Source organism: Cervus canadensis, chromosome 19 (genome assembly GCF_019320065.1).
Source record: "Cervus canadensis isolate Bull #8, Minnesota chromosome 19, ASM1932006v1, whole genome shotgun sequence".
In the NCBI taxonomy this organism is placed as follows: Eukaryota; Metazoa; Chordata; class Mammalia; order Artiodactyla; family Cervidae; genus Cervus; species Cervus canadensis.
The window spans coordinates 43997340-44017728 of record NC_057404.1 but is presented as its reverse complement, the minus strand read 5'-3'; the positions used below and the strand labels follow the sequence as shown (position 1 = coordinate 44017728).

At 37.4% G+C, this 20389-nt stretch overlaps 1 protein-coding gene across 1 annotated transcript in view; it reads right to left on the bottom strand.

Annotated features, from left to right (window-relative positions):
* ARHGEF38 (Rho guanine nucleotide exchange factor 38) overlaps positions 1 to 20389 on the bottom strand; it is a 138989-nt gene that overhangs the window by 37480 nt on the left and 81120 nt on the right. Inside the window, exons 4-5 of the mRNA XM_043438302.1 lie at positions 14568 to 14715; positions 7737 to 7754 (exon numbers count right to left, since the gene is read on the bottom strand). Of these exons, the coding sequence (XP_043294237.1) occupies positions 7737 to 7754; positions 14568 to 14715 (166 nt within the window). The remainder of the gene's footprint in view (positions 1 to 7736; positions 7755 to 14567; positions 14716 to 20389) is intronic.

The following is a 20389-nucleotide window of genomic DNA, read 5'->3' as shown; positions in this document are numbered from 1 at the left end:
TCAAATTATCAGGGACAAAGAGAAAAGCCTACAGTCCTTCAGAGAAATGTGTAAGCTAAGCAGTTAGAAAGTTAGAAATGATGAATTACCTATATATTCTGAAGATGAATGATTTTCAATTTAGACTTCTATTCCAAATCACACTATATAAGTCAAGTGTGAGGGTAAAATAAAGAGCTTTTGGATGTAAACGTTCTTAAAATTTTCTTCCCATGTATTCTTTGATGAACAGAGGAAACTATTGAAGGATGTCCTCTACTGAAAACAGGAAAGAGGCAAAGAGAAACTAGGTGATGGCAGTTTGTATGTATGCGCTCAGTTGCTCTGCTGTGTCTGACTCTTTGCGAGCTCATGGACTATAGCCCACCAGGTTCCTCTGTCCTTGGAGTTTTCCAGGCAAGGGGAGTTAGTGATGTCCAGTGTAATTTGTCCAAACTCAATAGGTCAGAAGTCTCTGGGAAAGGCTTTTATAGAGAGATGAAATGGATAGCCTACAAATTTCATCAGACTCACTTCAAGATGATTAGCTGTGAGTTCGGCATTAATGATTACCACAAAGAAAATTAAAGGGGAAAAAGATAATAGTTAATTCCCAGCAAAATAAGTATTTGTTTATTCCAAGGTTTATCTCTGAAAAGAAATTTACTCAGGTATAACAATTCAAACACTAATTATTGCTCTTATCCAAATTATAATGTAACTCCATAGGGAGAATGGAGAGATGAGAAGGATGTGTGTGTGTGTGTGTGTGTGTGTGTGTGTGTGTGTGTATAGTGGAGATCAGCTAGGGAAGAAAAATAAATTCTTGTTTTCCATAGAGAGAAGTCAATACATAATAAGGGGGAGTCAAATGTGTTTTTAGAGTCATGAAGATAAATACCAAAATAGTCAACTAAAAGGTGTGAATATACTTGTGTTCTGGTGAGGAGCATTTAGGGTAAGGTGGAAAGGATTACTCCTTTTCTTTTCTTTTTTTAGTTAACTAACTTTTTTATTGAAGTATAATTTACAGCATTGTGTTAATTTCTGCTGTATAGCAAAGTGACTCAATTATATACATATATACATTCTTTTTATATTTTTTCCCCATTATGGTTTATCCAAGGGGATTAAATATAGTTCTCTGTGCTATACAGTAGACTACTATTTTTCTTAAAACTTTTATAACTATTGGGCTTTTCAAACCATGTGTGTGTTAGTCACTCATTCATGTCTGACTCTTTGCTACACCATGGACTGTAGCCCACCAGGCTCCTCTGTCAATGGAATTTAGGCAAGAATACTGGAGTGGGTTGCCATTCCCTTCTCCAGGGGACCTTCCTGACCCAGGGATCGAACCAGGTCTCCTGGATTGTAGGCAGATTCCTTACCATCTTAGCCACGAGGGAAGCCCTTTTAAGCCATGAGTAGATATAATTTTAACAAAAGAGAATGTTTTTAAAGAAGGAAACATGCAAGACTATTCAAGAAAATTTTGAAAAGGAAGAATACTAAGCTGAGATTAGTTGTATGTGTGTGTGTGTGTTTAGTTGCTAAGTCATGTCCAACTCTTAGAGGTCCGATAGATTGTAGCCCACCAGGCTCTTCTGTCCGTGGGGTTCTCCAGGCAAGAAAACTGGAATCGATTGCTATATCCTTCTCCAGGAGATCTTCTTGACCCAGGGATCAAACCCACATTTCCTACATTGGCAGGTGGATTACTTACCACTGTACTACCAGGGAAGCCCAGAGATTAGTTATGCCTGATATCAAAATATAAAACTACAAAAATGAAAGCAATTTGCTATGGACATATGAAAATCAAGCACAAAATAGAAAATCAAGAAATAAATACAGGAATGTATGGGAATTAAGTGCATGGTAAATGTGACATTGCTACTCAGTAGAAAAAAGGAACTACTTGATATTGGGTATTGTGATAATTAGCTAACCATATAGAAGAGTAAAAATTAATTCTTTATAGCAAAATAATTTCCAGATTAAAAATTTAAATGTTAAAAATGAAACTATACAAGACCTTTGGTGAAAACATGGGATTACGGTTTAAAAACAAACTTGAAGTTTCTAAGTGAGGTACAAAATCCAAAAGCTACAGTAGAAAAAACATGATCAATGTATTTTAAAATTTAGCTCTGTAAAATTGTACAGATAAAAGCATAAACAGAAGCAAGTATATACTATGTTAAAAGTCAAGTAATAAGAAGGAAAATTATTTATAGTACATAAGATAGAAAAATGGATAATACTCTCACTAAAGAGCCATTATCAATATTTCAGAAAAAGACAAACACCTCAAAAAAAGTGAATAATCAATAAAAATGATAATTCATTAGTGGTGAAATACAAATGGTTAGACACATAAAAATGCTCAAGATCATTTTTAATGGTAATTAAAACATTACGATGCTATTTTTGGCCTATGATATTGCCATAAGTTGTAAGGATCCAAATATTTTATCTAGTGCTAGCAAGTAGTAGATAAATGGGCAACTCATATATAGTAGTAGGACTATAAATTAGTTCAACTTCTCTTAAATTATCTGGCAATAAGTGTCAAAAGCCCTTTGATCTAGAAATTCCAATTTTAGAAATTCATCGAAAGAAAATAAACTGTTGTTCAAAATTTTATGTAAGAAAGAACACACAAAGGCAATCTGCAAGACAGACACAATTCAAATATCTGTAAGAGTTTGGTAAACTAAATTATGGTACATACATCAAATAGAATATTTTGTAGTCATAGAGCAATATGGATTTATATTTACTGACATAGAGAGATGTCCATGATGTACTGATGAAGAGGTAGCAGGTTGACATACAGGAAATATATAGCTGTCCAATTTAAGTCAACATGTGTCTGTATAGAGGAAAAAAATGGCAGGGAAGTGAGGGACTCATGTCACGTTAAAGTAGTTCACTTTGGAATGTGACTAACAGTAGTTCTTAGTGTCTTCATTTTGATTTTCTATGTTTTGCAGTGTTTCTTCAATAATTTAAAAAATAAAAGCCTTAACAAACAAAATAACTTATAAAACTTTTGAGATTGATTAAAATCCTGCAATGCAAAGGTAGAAATAGCTGGTCAGACTACTTCTAAGCATATAGAAGAGTTTAAATAATTAAGATAAAGAAGGTTATTTCTGGAGGTAAATTTATAATAGGGATATTTTTCTTGCTTTAGAACATGGGACTTGGATCAGATACTTTGAGGGAGACTCTGGTGGAACAATCTATGATTCTTGTCACTTTAATACTGTCTTTGATGTTTGCATAAGATTATAATTCAAAGTAAACATTTCAGAAGTTATAATATCTTTGCCTTTCAATATTTTTAAAAATGTAGATTGCAAAAAAAAAAAGACTGTTTTTAGTTTCAGTAAGAGATCTTTTTTTAAAAAAAAAGTCATTAAAAAACCCACATCCCATAAATGCCTCTCTAGCTGCAACATTTTGGCCTTAGCTACCGAGGAGCTTAACAGTTCCATAGCATTTGACATTGCCTTTTACCCTTTTATGTGGTGGCATGTGGGCTGCCTGATCTGAATGAGAGAATCAGGAAGGAAAATAACTCAAGGCAAATGTGGCTTTGATGTTTGTCCAATTACACACTGTGATTCTTCTTCTCTTTTCCAGTTCTTAATGTATAGAACAGGATAGAAGGGCACATGTAGTCGGCTAGTCCCACACAGCAGGACTGTGGCAAAAGCTAGTGCAATTTTCAAGCAGCATTCAATACAAGGTACTATTTGTCTTAAGTATTCTGTATGTAGGAGCCTGTGCATGCTAGCGTATTAAAAGAATTGCTCTGGAGAAGGAAATGACAACCCACTGCAGTTTTCTTGCCTGGGAAATTTCATGGACAGAGGAGCCTGGCAGGCTACGATCCATAGCATCTCAAAGAGTTGGATAAAACTTAGCAACTGATCAACAAGAACACACAATCAGGTACATGATGATTTGGGGAAACACTTCTTGATGGAAGTGTGGCATAAAATGGAGAGTGATGTGATCTAACAATATGGAATATATAGTTTTGTAAGAAATTGAAATTTGTATATAGAATAATAGTTACAAATATTCAAATAATAAAGTCCATGGCTAAAGGAAAATTAAAATAAAAGAATTGCTCACTTTCCTCTTGTCGATCGGTTCTCTTGACAGAAATTTGCAGCAGTTTAGGACACTTACAGACACACCTACACACACACAAAGCAAACACACAAACAGACTAGGAACTCGGGACTTCAGATCGTTCCTGACCATACTAAGGCAGATGTGCTTTGTTAAGTCCTGGTAAATTTGAGTTCATATTTAAGTCAATATCATCCTTTCAGTATTAGGCTAGATATGCTTTCCTTCTATGAAAATGGATACCTTTCAAAGTTGGTGTATGTGTGTGTGGCTTTTATAATTTCCATATTGCCCTCAGTTCAGTTCAGTTGCTCAGTCATGTCTGACTTTTTGCGATCCCATGGAAGGAGCACGCCAGGACTCCCTGTCCATCACAAACTCCCAGAGCTTGCTCAAACTCATGTCCTTTGAGTCGATGATGCCATCCAACCATCTTATCCTATGTAACCCCTTCTCCTCTGCCTTCAATCTTTCCCAGCATCAGGGTCGTTCCCAATGAGTAGTTCTTCACATCAGGTGGCCAAAGTATTGGAGTTTCAGCTTCAGCATCAGTCCTTGCAATGAACACCCGGGACTGATCTCCTTTAGGATGGACTGATTGGATCTCCTTGCAGTCCAAGGGACTCTCAAGTGTCTTCTCCAACACCACAGTTCAAAAGCATCAATTCTTCAGCACTCAGGTTTCTTTATGGTCCAACTCTCACATCCATATATGACTACTGAAAAAAACCATAGCTTTGACTAGATGGACCTTTGTTGGCAAAGTAATGCCTCTGCTTTTTAATATGCTGTCTAGATTTGTGATACCTTTTTTTCCAAGAAAAATGTGTCTTTTAATTTCATGGCTGTAGTCACTGTCTGCAGTGATTTTGTAGCCCAAGAAAATAAAGACTGTCACTGTTTCCATTGTTTCCCCATTTATTTTCCATGAAGTGATGGGACTGGATGCCATGATCTTAGTTTTCTGAATGTTGAGTTTAACGCAGCTTTTTCACTCTCCTCTTTTACTTTCATCAAGAGGCTCATCAGTTCCTCTTCGCTTTCTGCCGTAAGAGTGGTGTCATCTGCATATCTGAGGTTATTGATGTTTCTCCTGGTAATCTTGATTCCAGCTTGTGCTTCATCCAGCCTGGCATTTTGCATTACGTACTGTGCATGTCAGTTAAATAAGCAGGGTGACAATGTACAGCCTTGACATACTCCTTTCCCAATTTGGAACCAGTCTGTTGTTCTATGTCTAGCTTCCTGACTTGCATACAGATTTCTCAGAAGGCAGGTCAGGTGATCTGGTATTTCCATCTCTTTAAGAATTTCCCACAGTTTGTTGTGATCCACACAGTCAAAGGGTTTGGCATAGTCAATAAAACAGAAGTAGATTTTTTCTGGAACTCTCTTGCTTTTTCAATGATCCAATGGATGTTGGCAACTTGATCTCTGGTTCCTCTGCCTTTTCAAAATCCAGCTTGAACATCTGGAAGTTCTTGGTTCACATATTGTTGAAGCCTCACTTGGAGAATGTTGAGTATTACTTCGCTAGTGTGTGAGATGAATGCAATTGTGCCGTAGTTTGAGCATTCTTTGGCATTGACTTTCCTTGGGATTGGAATGAAAACTGACCTTTTCCAGTCCTGTAGCCACTGCTGAGTTTTCCAAATTTGCTGGCATATTGAGTGCAGCACTTTCACAGCATCATCTTTTAGAATTTGAAATAGCTGAGCTGGAATTCCATCACCTCCACTAGCTTTGTTCACAGTGATGTTTCCTAAGGCCCACTTGACTTCGCACTCCAGGCTGTCTGGCTCAAGGTGAGTGATCACACCATTATGGTTATATGGGTCATTAAAATCTTTTTCTGTGTAGTTCTTCTGTATATTCTTGCCACCTCTTCTTAATATATTCTGCTTCTGTTAGGTCCATACCATCCTTTATTGTCCCCATCTTTGCATGAAATGTTCCCTTGGTATCTCTAATTTTCTTGAAGAGATCTCTAGTTTTTCCCATTCTATTGTTTTCCTTTATTTCTTTGCATTGATCACTGAGGAAGGCTTTCTTATCTCTCCTTGATATTCTCTGGAACTCTGCATTCAGATGGGCATATCTTTCCTTTTCTCCTTTGCCTTTCACTTCTTGCCTTTTCTCAGCTATTCGTAAGGCCTCCTCAGACAACCATTTTGCCTTTTTGTGTTTCTTTTTCTTGGGGATGGTCATGATCACTACTGCCTTCTGTACAATGTCACAAACCTCCGTCTGGAGTTCTTTAGGCACTCTGTCTATCAGATCTAATCTCTTGAATCTGTTTGTCAGTTCCACTGTATAATCATAAGAGATTTGATTTAGGTAACCTAGATAGCATATTAAAAAGCAGAGACATTACTTTGCCAACAAAGGTCTTAGGCAGACCTTTGTCTGTCAAGGCTATGGTTTTTCCAGTGGTCACGTATGGATGTGAGAGTTGGACTGTGAGGAAAGCTGAGTGCTGAAGAATTGATGCTTTTGAACTATGGTGTTGGAGAAGACTCTTGAGAATCCCTTGGACTGCAGGGAGATCCAACCAGTCCATCCTGAAGATCAGTCCTGGATGTTCATTGGAAGGACTGATGCTGAAGCTGAAACTCCAATACTTTGGCCACCTCATGTGAAGAGCTGACTCATTGGAAAAGTCCCTGATGCTGGGAGGGATTGGGGGCAGGAGGAGAAGGGGACGGCAGAGGATGAGATGGCTGGATGGCATCACCGACTCAATGGGCATGAGTTTGAGAAAACTCCAGGAGTTGGTGATGGACAGGGAGGCCTGGCGTGCTGCGATTCATGGGGTCGCAAAGAGTCAGACACGACTGAGTGACTGAACTGAACTGAATACCTGAATGATCTAGTGGTTTTCCCTACTTTCTTCAATTTAAGTCTGAATTTGGCAATAAGGAGTTCATGATCTGAACCACAGCCAGCTCCTGGTCTTGTTTTTACTGACTGTATAGATCTTCTCCATCTTCTGCTACATAGAATATAATCAATCTGATTTCAGGGTTGACCATCTGGTGATGTCTATGTGTAGAGTTGTCTCTTATCCAATTGTTTCATCTTTACGCTATATATGTGTGTGTGTATAACTTTTTTCTCTACAAATCAGAGTCAAAGTCAGAAAAAACTCAATATTTTACTATAATGAATAAGGAATCTTTTATACATTAATCTATATAACCTTAAAAAACATTATGGTATTAATCTAAAATTTTTTAGACTAATGTTTTCCTTATAGGAAGAAGTATTTTTGGACACATTAAGATTCTTTAATAAATGTGTAATGAGCAATTTAAAAAGAGTTCCTGTCACCAGCAAACCTGCAATTTAAGTAAACTATTCCCCAAGATTCTTCTAAAAAGTTTAATAAGGTTAACATAATAATAATCTAATATGTAAAATCAGCTTAGACAAATTGGAAATAAATGCACTAAGAATGTCTAGGGTAAATGTCTTTGAAGTCTTGACTTACTTATTAAAAGCAATGAATATCATTATAAAAACTAAAAATTCTAATTTGTGCAGAAGTATTCATCAGCTTTTCCCCTGACTTTTATATTTGCTATTATTTGAACAAAAGTACTTACTGTTGCATGTATATTTTCCTACAAGAGAAAGGAAAAAAGTAAATTAATATAAATCCAGTTATTGAGGTAATAAGCAAGCATTATAAAATTTTTAAAATCTTATTTAAAATAGTAAGTCATTTTCATGAGTGTTTTTGTAGAATTAGTCATATAATCTTGTCCTTAAAGTTTTATTTTAGCATGCATCTACCATATTTGTTTCACACTTTATATAATAAGTTTTGATTTAAACTATAGTTAGTGAATTTTAGTATTTCAAAAATGGATTTAGATGTCAATATTTGTTTACATTATGAAATAAGAATCCATTAAACATATTAATAGTAATAGGAGAAACAGATTACAAGATTACAAAAGAAAGTGTAACTGGCATGCAGAAAACTATGATCGAATGCTTTATAGTATCTCTGTCTATAAAGTTTTAGGTAGACCGATAGATTATAGACAATTCATCTATTCAATGAGATAATTTCCATAAAAAATTTCACAGGTCATCGCTAGTTTTTGCGGCTTCCATTTCGCTCAAGCAAAACTAAAGTCCTCCCAAGGCAATGCAGTCTGCCTCTCCTACCCCCTCTCTCCTTCGTGCCCTGTCTTCAGCTCCTCCCCACCTGCGGCAATTGCAGGCCTCCTTGCTCTTTTCAGGGAAGGCAGGCCGGCTCCGGCCTTGAGGTCCTTGCACTTGCCTGATTGCCCTTCCTCCAGGTACTCATGTGACTCCCTGCTTATCTCCTCCAGGTCTTTGTGCAAATGCCCCTTACAAGTGAAGCCTTCCCTGCCTGACATTTTAAACACTGTACCTGCCTCTCATTGTACTCTTTATCCTCATTCCTTACGTTGTTTATTTATCCCCATACTGCTTTGTTACTTTCTAAAATAATATATTTATTTGGTTTATTGTGTTTATCTCTCCACTCCCAGATCCCAGCGAGGGCAAGGATTTATGTTTGTCTTGTTCTGTGTTGTAGCCCCAGTTCCTGAAAAACTGACTGGCATATGGTAGGACCACAAAACATACTTGTCAGATTAATTAAACAGTTAGAAAATGGGAATCTTTCAAGTTAAATTTCAAGAATAAAGGAGATAGAAGCATTTCTCTAAAAGCCTCATGTGGATATAGAGAAATAAGGTAATAGCCTGTATTTAAAACTGATCACCTTGACCGCTGGTTTTCAGTCTTTTGGAATACAATGATTGTTTTGAGCACAAAAACATTTTATGGGGACTTCCCTGGTGGTCCAATGGCTGAGACTTGGTGCTCCCAGCGCAAGGGGCCCAGGTTTGATCCCTGTTCAGGGAATTAGATCCCACATGCTGGGACTATATCCCACTCCAATGCAGCCAAATAAATAAATAAAATTAGGATAATATAATAAACATTTTTAAAATAATAATTTAAAAAATTATGACACCATCACATCCTAGAAGATGGTCTTTTCTTTTTTTTTTTAAAAAAACCACACAATATTGTAAAGTAAAAGATGGTCTTTTCATATTCAGTGATTGAGAAAAAATTCAACAGCTGTGCCAAATTTCATAAATTTTAATGGACTTAATAAGTTAAAAAATTAATCCTAGTACTTTATATATGTGTAAAACAATGGTGTACATATATGTAAGGCAATTACCCTTCACTCTCCTGACATAGTGTATGAATGGATTCCTAGACATCTTGAAATAACTAGATTTTGCTGAATCCAAAACTTCCCAGTTGGGAATCCAATAGAGGATTATAAACTTTTAAAAATCAGCAGGTGCTACAATTTCAGACAATTATTAACTGCTTTTGAAGAACTCTTCTATCTCAATGAAATAAAATACCCCACTACTACCCCCTACCCAGTATTTCTTTCCATTCCTTTCCTTTAAACTCACATTCTTTCCCTGATTTCTGTGTCCTTCTATTAAGGAATTTCCTATCTCATTTTGCTCTGTGAGTCATAGATGAGAAAATTTGGGACAGAAGTTGAGTAAAATTAAAAATGCAGTTTTCTATGAAAACAAACAAGTGAAAATATGATCATTTTGGAACCAAAACACATGTTTTGAAGTTGAAAGAAAAGATTGTTCTTTTTAACTCCTAGAGAAGACATGGAAAATCTTTTTCTCTATTTCATTTATTTCAATGAAATAAAGCCTACATATTATAACATATATTAAACACTGTATTTAATATAAATATGGGCTTCCCTGGTGGCTCAGCTGATAAAGAATCCGCATAGTGTGGGAGACCTGTCTTTGATCCCTGGGTTGAAAAGATCTGCTGGAGAAGGGAAAGGCTACCCACTCCAGTATTCTGGCCTGGAGAATTTCATGGACTGTAGAGTCCTTGAGGTCATAAAGAGTCAGACACGACTGAGCGACTTTCACTACTACAGTGTAAATACAACATTATGTGAAAAGGAACCTGAGATTTTCCAACAGGGAAAACTAGCTGGAGTTGTGGAATAGTGGCACTTTATTATAACAACTCCTTTTTATTTGTTTATCATTAAAAAAAAAATATCCTTTTTAGGCTAAAATTTTCCAGGAGTTAACCCCAGCCAAGGACACTTCAGGAAAGAGGAAGTTAAGTTGGGTCCATTTACACTTTTTGGGGGGGCTAAAGTAACACTATATCTACCACCCCACCTTACACCTTCATGGGCTCATTATAATTTGACTAAAATTCACAAAAGTTTTTATGTGGCTATTTCTGAAGGATTATCGTCTTTGTTCAAACATGATACCACATAACCAGGAAATGAATGAGTTTCCAAAAATGATTTTAATTTTCATTTGGAACACCCTATTAGAATAATATTAAGATACGTAAAACATGGTGAACAAATTTAAATCTATTCCTTTGATGCTGCATGGCATGAGCTGTTAGCTTCCTTCCTACTCCCTGTATGGAGAAGCTATAGCAGTAATCTGATCAGTCAAAGTGTCTAGATGACTACAAGTTGGAAGTTTTCCTCCTGAGGGTGGTGACCTTGGTTAGGAAGAAGAAAAATGTAGATAAATTTGTAATAACTAGACATGAAACTAGAAATGCATCTTCCTGCTACCTCCCAAAAAACTTGGAAAAGTTCCTTCATTCTTATCTTATTACAAATAAGTCTCTAGGGTTTCTGAAAGGCATCAGAGACTTGGTGGTATTTTTAACTAGAAAAACAGACAAAGGAGGCTACAGACAGCCTATTCTAATTATAGCTACACTTGCATTCATAACTATTCTATTTTTCATTTTCCTCACACAGATCAGAAACCTTAAATAACTCCAAAGAGGCTAAGGAGCTATATCCTTAGCAAATAACTTGCATAAATTTAGAAACTGTATTAAACCAATATTTCATGTAATCTTACAGGTCACTAATATGTATGACTCTGTAAATACTTATTGTTGAATAAATTAGAAACTTGCAGATTTCCGATTTATAGGCTATAGACAAAGATGTGGGACTCTGCTTCTGGATTGTTTTAGTCTTTTCCTAATGTCTCCAAATCCTGAAATTACTACTTAGATTGTATCTATAGTCATGGAAACAGCTTCAGGGAAAGCAGGAAATGGGTACCGTGGGCATGCTTTCTCCTTCTAAAGTAGATCTTTTTTTTTTTTTTTTTAAGTAGGTCTTAATTTGAGTGTGTATGCATGATTACCCAAGGGAGCTTGTTAAAGTGCAGATTCATGGCCTGGATGCCCAGCAATCCTAATTTTTTTAGTCTGGAGCAGAGCATAGGCACCTGCTCCTTTAATACACATCCCTTTCGGGTCTGATGCAGGAGGACTCACACACCAAGAAACACTGCCCTAACCTTTCAAAGGGATTCAAAATTATTCTCTGGATACAAATATTATTTGTTCATTTGAAAGATAATGGGCTTCAAAGAATAGCCCAAGGTTATGAGCTCAAGTCTCCTGGTTACCGGACCAGGAAATCTTTCTACTCTCCTTTTGGAAATTAGTCTTGAACCTCACCGTGACAGCTTCTAGTATGTTATTTAAATTAACTTTTGTATTATTGTTAAGCTTTCCACATGGTTTTGTTTATCTACCAACTAGAAGGTATGTTCCCAGGAGGCAAGAATTATGCTTACATATTTGAAAAAAAGATTTTTCAACATTATTTAGTACTTATAATAAATATTTATAAGGCCCTCAATAAACATTTTAATTTTGGTTAAAATGCAATCTCTATGGCTTTAACCTCTGAGGCATGAAGCCACCTTCTTCGTGGATACCGCTTCAAACACACTTGTTCCAATACCTCACAGCCTGGTAGAAAATGGAAGCCACACCTAATACCCATTAGAAATTGGCAACCATGTACTTGGGCTCTGTTATTTAGCCACAAGAAAAAGGCAGAATCCCAGTAATAGCTTTGACTGATTACCTGGCAAGGGAAGTCAAGCCCTTGGGGTGTTCCAGACTCCCTTTGGCCTATAAACCTGTTTGAAAACCTGTTTCTCTGAATTTAAAGCTAAGCTCAATTGAGGTCAGTATTATAGTAATGTTAATAATTCTCCTGCTCTCAGCTTTCAGGCAGACTAGTACAATTCATCATTAACTTTATTTTCATGGCAAGGCAACTTTGGAGAAAATAGAGCTAACTTAAACTATTTTATTTTGATTTTCTTTCCCTTAAGAAATAGTCCTGCCAATATTACTTCCTTTGGATTTTGTGCTTTGTAAACCTTAGCACCTTCCAACACCTGAAATAATTCCCTAAAATCAGAACGGGGCAGAATATACAAGATTTGGGATATCACCAGGGCAAGAACTTGAGGCTTTCAGAAAAAAATGTCAAATAAGCTGCTGGGTCTGAAAGTAATTTTCAGTAATCAGGAAGTTTCCAAATCACCTCTGCTTTAGCTTACTTTTTAGGGGATATGATCCTGACCTATACTGACTGATCGACTATTTTGACAGAGTTAATTTCTTCCTCTCAGGACTCAAAAGCTATTGTGCACCCCGCTCTGAATAGACTGCTTCACTTCTGGTCAGTTGTCAGAAGCACATGCCAAAATAAACTACATCCTCTCCCCATGTGGACTTCCAGTCCTGGGGCTGGGATTGGAGTGAGGCTTCAAGGTGCTACTTTTCACTTGCTATAAGATCTCTCTCTTTTATTTCTGGAAACTGAAGAAGGAAAATGACTCAAGATACACATTGATTGGATCTTGCAACTAGTTTAACGTAAGAAAGGTGCTCCTTCACACTGAGGTTAGAACTATTATTTCCTCTTTGGAAAAAGTACCTGTAAATTTAGATGTTGCTTCTAATATGTGAATTTATTAAGATGGATACAACTTCAACTTTAAAGCTTACCTAAACTGATTTGCTAACACTGAAATAAACAGTAAGTAATGGAGAAATAGTGACTGAAATTACTCATTGCATATTATCTTTAAGAATTACCTAATCATATTGAGCTGCTTGTGGGCAGGGTCAAAGACTGATTTATTTTTGTGTTTTCAGGAACTAGATCAATGCTTGCTATAACAAGTACTATGTAAATGCTTGCAATCTAGTGACTCAAAATTGTTATTTTTCCACAGCATGAAAAATGGTTAAAGAACTGCAGTTATTTAATGGCCAGTAGAGGGCAATAAAGTTAATTTTAAGAAATTTATCAGATTCAATTTAAACCCATTTTCAGCCCCAGTTCCAGTCTGGAAAGGCAGTATCCAGAGCAGTCTCATTTAGCTTCCTGATTTCACTCTAATTCAGTTGTTCTATATCAGGACCGCCTTCTGCCCCTAAAAGAGAGTTTATGAAAGGGGAGGATCAGACAGGTTGGGGTGCATTGATTTAAATACCATAGCATTCTGCTTGGTTCATTCTTAGCCTAATCAAGACCATTTGACAATGGATAAACCTTAGAAGTGAAAAATCACAATAGAATCATTTGGTAGCATGTAGAGTAGGGCAGACATTTGGCTTTAAATTTATTTGGTAGAAAACTGTAGATAAAGCCAGAAACCAATTCCATTTATAAGAATCAACCCAATACATCTTCATATTCAGGCATACAAATAGGATCAGAAAAAGTGCAAACTGTGGTTTTTAATCCATGGTTAGTAAAGAATTAGTAGATGGAATAGTAAGGGCTATTTTTTTATCTTATTCATGTTTTTTAATGTATTTTTTTCAGATTTTTTTTTGGGGAGGGGGGCATACATGTGGCTTGCAGGATCTCAGTTCTCTTATCAGACATTGAAGCTGGGCCACAGCCTGGAATCCTAACCAGCAGGCCACCAGGGAACTTCCTTTTTCAGAATTTTATAGCAAACAAATATTTCTACCAGATTAAAAACAACAACACTGTACATTATGTAACACTTCCCACGAACAATTTAGAGAAGAGGAAGGCATAACTGATTTTCCTGAAACTACCTCTAAAAGGGCCTGACTTGTCTTTGCCAGTCTCCCCTTGGCCCCCGCAGTCTCAGAGCGGCTGGGGACATTCAGAGGGTCCTGGGACATCCCCTAGCTCTATTATTTGGTGCTCCTGTGACCATGCTAACACACAGGCTTCCACTTCTTTCTTAAGCACAGCCTTAAGAAGGACTTTTCTTCTACATTTCATTTTTTGATATTGCATTTTTTCTATCTCTACAGAGCCCTGTATCTTTCCTGTGTTATTTTTAGTCATCCTTGCAGGGAAAAAAAAAAAGTCAATCAGGTTTCTGGCATGTCAGCTTTTCATGGAGAGAACACAAAGTAGCGCTCCCAGCAAGCCTCATAAAACACAGGATTTATGGGAGACCTTTCATCTACATCCAGTTAAAATGTTCCCTGCTAGGCGACTGAGAGCGCATGGAAACCATCATTTGAAAAGGCCTTACTTTAAGGACTGGATACAGAGGCTCAAATGTTGCTTCAGCTCCTCTTCTTTTTCATAGGACTCCAGTACACCATGCGCTTCATCATGCTGATAGCAGTAGATTTTATAAATATCTTCCAGTGGCCCTTTAATCTGCAAGAATACCTCTCCTGATAAATCCAAAACAAAGGCAAGATGACATCAAGTCAGACCAAACTGGCACTTTACATATTTATTTTGCAACAATGTTGATTAGTGTTAAAAAGTTGGGTGGGCTGCATTTTATGCCCATGTTATTGGGGAGGGGGGTGGAGGGGGGTGGGGAGCAATAGACAACATTGAGTCACCTTCTTTTCTCCCTTTTTTTTCTTTTTCTTTGCACCCTCCGCCTTCTCTTCTCTTTTCATCCCTTTCCTCTTTTCTTTTATAAGATAAAGGATAATGAGCTTAATGAAGATGGGCAGCAAAAGAAAGCTGGTTTTCTCAGATTATGCACTTGGCTGGTGTAGAGAGTCCTGGTGTAAACAAAGAGAAGGGGCATCCCTCACCACCTGCTTCTATGAGGGTAACTGCCCACCCTGAGAGGAATTCAGGATGAAAAACCACATGAGGCACTTGGTGCTTCGGATAAACGGGTCCTTTGGTAGTTGGGTGTATGTCTCAGGAAGCATTTCAGTGACCCCAGACTCTTGCATCTTGCCGTTCATAGAAAAGCACTAAAATTATTAACTTGAAATATCTGTTCTTTGTGACTAGCAGCAATCTTTTACTGAGATGTATGCTTGATTACATGTATTTCCTAGCTCCCCAAATCATGTATGAATTGGCTTCTCTTCCCCCTCTTTGGCATAGTTTCGTCAGAGCCACTAAGAGGTCATCTCCTGGGCTAGAGCCCTCAGTAAGTCCTTGAATAAAACTTAAACTCATGACTCTTACATTGTGGGTTTTTCTTACACTGTGGGTTTTTCTTTGACATGAGTTAAAGCCTGCACTTAGAATCAGTCTGTATGGTACAGGCCAGGTCGTGCTATGGACTTGGACAGGTTATGACTTGGACAAGTTATTTTTTACTCTTTGAACCTGTTTCCTCATCTATAAAACAGAGACATTAATAGATCCAGTTTCATAGGGTCATTATAAAATTAAAGAGATTGTGTATGCAATGTTCAGATTACAATACACAGGTAGCAAATGCCCAAAATGAAGCAGTTATTGTGTTAGAGTGAGTATGTCCAGCTCTTTGTTATGCTATGGACTGAAGCCTGCCAGGCTCCTCTGTCCATGGGATTTCCCAGGCAAGAATAATGGAGCAAGTGGCCATGCCCTCCTCCAGGGGATCTTCCCAACCCAGGGATCAAACCTGGATTTCTTATGTCTGCAATGGCAGGTGGATTCTATACCACTAGTTAGAGGTATGGAGAGTGAAATTTCAGGTTCTCGGTCAATTATTTTTCTCTGTTTATTTTACTAACATTTCCTGAGTTTGTATGAAACATATACAATGAAGTTGAGGAAAGTAAAATATTTTATCTTACATGATAATACAAAGAATTGGCCATCATTCCTGTTACAAATCAGTTGGATGATACTATAAACCAGGGTTTTGACTATTCATAAAGCAACTTGGGCTAATTATGTCCAGGTATTTAAGGAGTCCTTTTTGATAGAGGATAAAATGGGGTCTATCACTGATGGCTCAAGTACATATTGGACAATAGTTTGATTTAAGTGTCACTTCGTCTAATAAAAATGCATCCACTACCCAACCCAGAATTGTGTTAAGGTGATTTGGAAAACACAGAAGAAACATGTAATAGATCTGCCCTCAGAAACATTGTGAATTTGGGATTGATAATGATTGGGACTGAACTAATTGCCAGTGATATGGACTTGCTAATCTGGCTCTATTATAGGAACAAAAGTCATTCTTCCTACAGAAATAGAAGTGCCCTTTAGATTTTCAACATATTTTGGTTGCATTAACTACTTGAATCCTTATACATATGAGGAGAAAGGGGCTTATTTATCCATATTAAATAAGGATGGACAAATCTAACTTCAAAACAAATAAGTGGTTTTTCCACAGTTCTATCAGGAGGTGGAGAGCCAGGATTAGCGGCCATATTCTCCTCATTTTCTCCTTAGATTTTAGCCCTCCCCATAGGAGAGTTTTGCTGGATGCTGGACACAGTGACACAGTTGGCAGAAACACTGGAGTCAGAATCAGAAATCATTGTCACAATCGTGTGGTGACTAGGGGAATGACTTAAAAAAATTCTTTGAGCCTTAATTCTTTCATTTGTAAAATGGAGGTAATAGTTACACTTGAGGTGAATTTGAGAATTAAATGAGACGTGGATGTAAAATCAGCTGTCACTGACTAGTTCCTCCATACATGTCACTTGCTTTCTAATGCTGCTCTACTATCTCGAGAATTAAAACACTAGTTTTTCAACTTTTAAAAATTTGTATGGAAGTGTAGTTGATTTACAATGCTGTGTTAGTTTCAGATGTACAGCAAAGTGAATCAGTCATATACATATATGACTGATATATATATATATGTGTGTATATATGTATATCTCCATTCTTTTTCACATTCTTTCCCCATATAGGTTATTACAGAATACTGAGTAGAATTCCCTGTGCTATAACAGTAGGTACTTGTTAGTTATCTATTTTATATATAGTAGTGTGTTAATATGTTAATTCCAATCTTCTAATTTATCACTTCCCGTCATATTCTCCCTTTGGTAGCCATAAGTATGATTTCCAGATCTGTGACTCTGTTTCTGTTTTGTAAATAAGTTCATTTGTATCATTTTAAAATTAGGGTTTACATATAAGTGATATCATGTGGCATTTGTCTTTCTCTGCCTGACTTACTTCTCTTAGTATAATAATCTCTAGTCCACCCATGTTGCTACAAACGGCCTTGTTTCATTCATGGTTGAGTAGTATTCCATTGTATATATGTGCCAAATCTTCTTTTTCTGTTCTTCTGTGGATGGACGTCTAGGTAAATTTCACATCTTGGCTATTGTAAATAGTGCTACGATGAATATTGGCATATATGCGTCTTTTCAAGTTATGGTTTTCTCTGGATATATGCCCAGGAATGGGATTGATGGATCACACGATAGGTCTACTTTTCATTTTTTAAGAAACCTCTATACCGTTCTCCATAGTGTCTGTACCAATTTACATTCCCACCAACAGCGTGGGAGAGTACCCTTTTCTCCACACCCTCTCCAGCATTATTTGTAGATTTTTTGATGATGGCAGGGCTTCCCTGATGGCTCAGATGGTAAAGAATCTGCCTGCAATGCAGGAGACTTGGGTTCAATCTCTGGATCGGGAAGATCCCCTGGAGGAGGGCATGGCAACCCACTCCAGTATTCTCACCTCAAAAATCCCATGGACAGAGGAGTCTGGAGGGCTACAGTCCATGGGGTCTCAAAGAGACATGACTGAGTGACTAAGAACATTCTGACCAGTGTAAGATAATACATCATTGTAGTCTTGATTTGTATTTCTCTAGTAATTAGTGATATTGAGCATCTTTTTAGGTACTTTTTGGTCATTTGTATATCTTTTTGGAGAAAAGTCTATTTAGATCTTCTGCCCATTTTTCAATTAGTTTTTTTTTTATATATATATGGCGTTGCATGAGCTGTTAGTATATTCTGGAGATTTACCCCTTGTTGGTTGCTTTATTTGCAAATATTTTCTCCCATTCTGAGGGTTGTCTTTCCATTTTGTTTATGATTTCCTTTGCTGTGCAAAAGCCTTTAAGTTTAATTATGTTCCATTTGTTTATTTTTGTTTTTATTTTTACTAAGATACTAATAATTTTAAAGTATTATAAAGTGTTACATTATTTTCTAATTTGTGCATGCTAAGTCGTTTCAGTCATGGCCAACGATTTGCAACCCCATGGACTGTAGCCCACCAGGCTCCTCTGTCCATGGGATTCTCCAGGCAAGAATGCTGGGTTGCTGTGCCCTCCTCCAGGGGATCTTCTGGAATCAGGGATCAAACCCACATCTCTTATGTCTTCTACATCGGCAGGCAGGTTCTTTACCACTGAGCCACCTGGGAAGCCCATTTTCCTAATTTACATACAACTAATGAAAGATGTTTCTTTCTTTTCATTTATGGGATTTCCCTACGATTAAAATTAGACTCTGCATGTGTGTATATATTTTACTTGGGTTTTTTTTTTAATGTTTTTTTGGACTTGTAAGAAAATGCAGTGACTGTAAGCATTTTTGGAATGAAGGGATGAGGGCTTCTTATTAGATTTCTGGGATTTTACTGAAGTGGTCCTCTTGCCAGTGGAGGTCTTGTAGATTCACCCTTCACGACAGTTAGCAACACAAATAGTAAGAAAAGAGAGTAGTTAAAAGAGGAGAGAATAAGACAGTGGCTAAATTTAGGGTTGGATATTAAAAAAAGGCAAGCCTTGCAGTCACTGCAGCAGGCAGCAAATGGGAGTGAGGGCTTTGGCTGGGCTAGGGAGTCAAGGCTCAGATGGGCTTGGCAGTAAGTCAGGAAGGGGGAACCTGAATACCTGCAGCCCAGTGCCAGAGAAAATTGTCAATATGTATGTTCACTACAAGGCAGGTTAGAGTAGAGACAAAGGAAGAAAGAGGTCTGGACAATCTCATAAATCCACAATAGGATCAAGTCAGAAAGTCAAAACACAAAGGACAAAGTCATTTATTTTACACGCAAAGAAACCATTAATTGTAAATTCTCTTGTATTTTCTTTAAGAGAAATGTTCTAGCTTGAAAAAATTTATAGCTCTCTCCTGAGCAGCAGAGTTGAATTTTTTACTCTTTTCCAAGTAAAATTCTGTTGGACCTCTAATACCAATGATTAAAGTTAAAAGATATTTAAGCGCTCTAATTGAAAGTCATCTATTCACCCAGAGGCCAAGCACAATACTGGCGGGCAGAATATTTGATTCCCCTCCCAGCCCCACCAATGTATTCTGCTTCATAATAGTGCAGATGAAGCGATGTGTCTTGCAGCAAAAAAAAAAAAAAAAAGATTCTGTTTCCACGGTAACGTAACTCTGGGCCGCATTTCTTCAGTGGTGAAGGACAACTGCTCTGTCTACTGTATGCGGGTTTGAAGGGATGATTAGGAGCGGAGAAGGCACTGAGCCAAGACCGGTGAAGGTAATTTCCCTCCTAGATATCTGTCACAAAAGCACCAGAATCCTATGAAATAAATACAACTATTGTGTGCTTCTTTTTTTTAAAAATTCTGCATCCCAGGACTTTCTACATTGGCTTCCCCTCAGAATAACTGCCATGCAAAAGGAGGAAGAAAATGCACTTTTAAAAATGCACTTACTTATCTCCTTTAAGAACAACTCTCAGGATTACTGAACACATTTTATGTCCTGGCATCACTATCCTGTGGGCCACATTGCTCCCTTCACTAATGTAAACATATTCATGTTCTTCTTCTTGGCCCACCTCTTCTTTACCTCCAGACTCTCATGTGTATCCCTAAGATGTACCAAACCAAGTGATAGGGTTCTATATTATTCTGACCCCACTTCTAGATGAACTTCCTTTGCAGGTAGGTAATCTGGGGTGGGTGAAAAAAATGATGCCCAAGAAGCCTGTCAGAGGCCTTGTTTAGGAAAATGGCATAAAAGGAAATAAAGCAGTTACGGTCTTTATTTGGGGGCTTCTCTGGTGACTCAGAGGTTAAAGCGTCTGCCTGCAATATGCGAGACTTGGGTTCGATCCCTGGGTTGGGAAGATCCCTAGGAGAAGGAAATGGCAACCCACTCCAGTATTCTTGCCTGGAGAATCCCATGGACA